Genomic DNA, 749 nt, shown 5'->3' with positions numbered 1-749 from the left:
CTTCGTGCGGTGCACGGTGCCGCGAAGAGAGAGAGGAGGGGCATTATTATTTTTGTCGTGTCCTTGCAGTTGCAGTTGACGCAAGTTCCTGAAAAAAAAATGGGAGGATGAATTTCCTTGGTTATATAAGTAGATGGCAACTGATGGCAGTGATAAAGCATTTTGCAGGCAATAGAATCTAAGTATGATACGTTTTCCTTGATATAAGATTTGCTATTATATAATGCTGTAATTGGTTTGGCACTTTAACTTAGATCTAGTCGCATTTGGCAGATTTTGTTTGTCGATTTGGCCGGAAGCCTGGAAACTGGAAATAATCTGGCAACCCTGGTTTGGGGAGTGAGAAACTGAAACAAGAAGCAAGCAGCAAAGTAGAGCGTTTGTAACGCGTTGCAATTTAACACATTGATCTAGATTTCTATTTGAATTAGAATCTAGATCTAGTTGAGAAAAGAAGACGCTAACCATCTTGTTCTAATATATTTTATGATGGCAGACAAACGAGAGTCGGGTATGATTGTTGTTGTACCGTAAAAATGTCGACGAATTATAAACATGTTCCAAAAAATCAATCAATGAAATGTGTACATCAATGATCAATAGAATAGAATAGAAGATCTAGATTATCTAGACTAGATCTAGTCTAGATCTATCTAGATCTAGATTTCTAGATCTCTATGGAGGTTATTCTAGATCTAGATCTACTGGAAAGATCTCCCAACTATTTACAAACCCCACCTGCCAAAACA

The 749-nt window shown here is 37.5% G+C and overlaps 1 protein-coding gene across 1 annotated transcript in view; it reads left to right on the top strand.

The window, feature by feature from the left end:
• Nucleotides 1-335: 335 nt before the first annotated feature.
• Nucleotides 336-749, top strand: part of LOC101856222 (zinc finger HIT domain-containing protein 1) — a 12,294-nt gene continuing 11,880 nt past the window's right edge. The window contains exon 1 of the mRNA XM_005110467.3: nt 336-511. Within this exon, the coding sequence (XP_005110524.1) occupies nt 487-511 (25 nt within the window). The 5' untranslated portion in view covers nt 336-486. The remainder of the gene's footprint in view (nt 512-749) is intronic.

Source organism: Aplysia californica, unplaced genomic scaffold (genome assembly GCF_000002075.1).
Source record: "Aplysia californica isolate F4 #8 unplaced genomic scaffold, AplCal3.0 scaffold00895, whole genome shotgun sequence".
NCBI classification, from domain to species: domain Eukaryota; kingdom Metazoa; phylum Mollusca; class Gastropoda; order Aplysiida; family Aplysiidae; genus Aplysia; species Aplysia californica.
The sequence above is the reverse complement of the archived record's forward strand: the minus strand, read 5'-3'. Positions and strand labels throughout refer to the sequence as shown.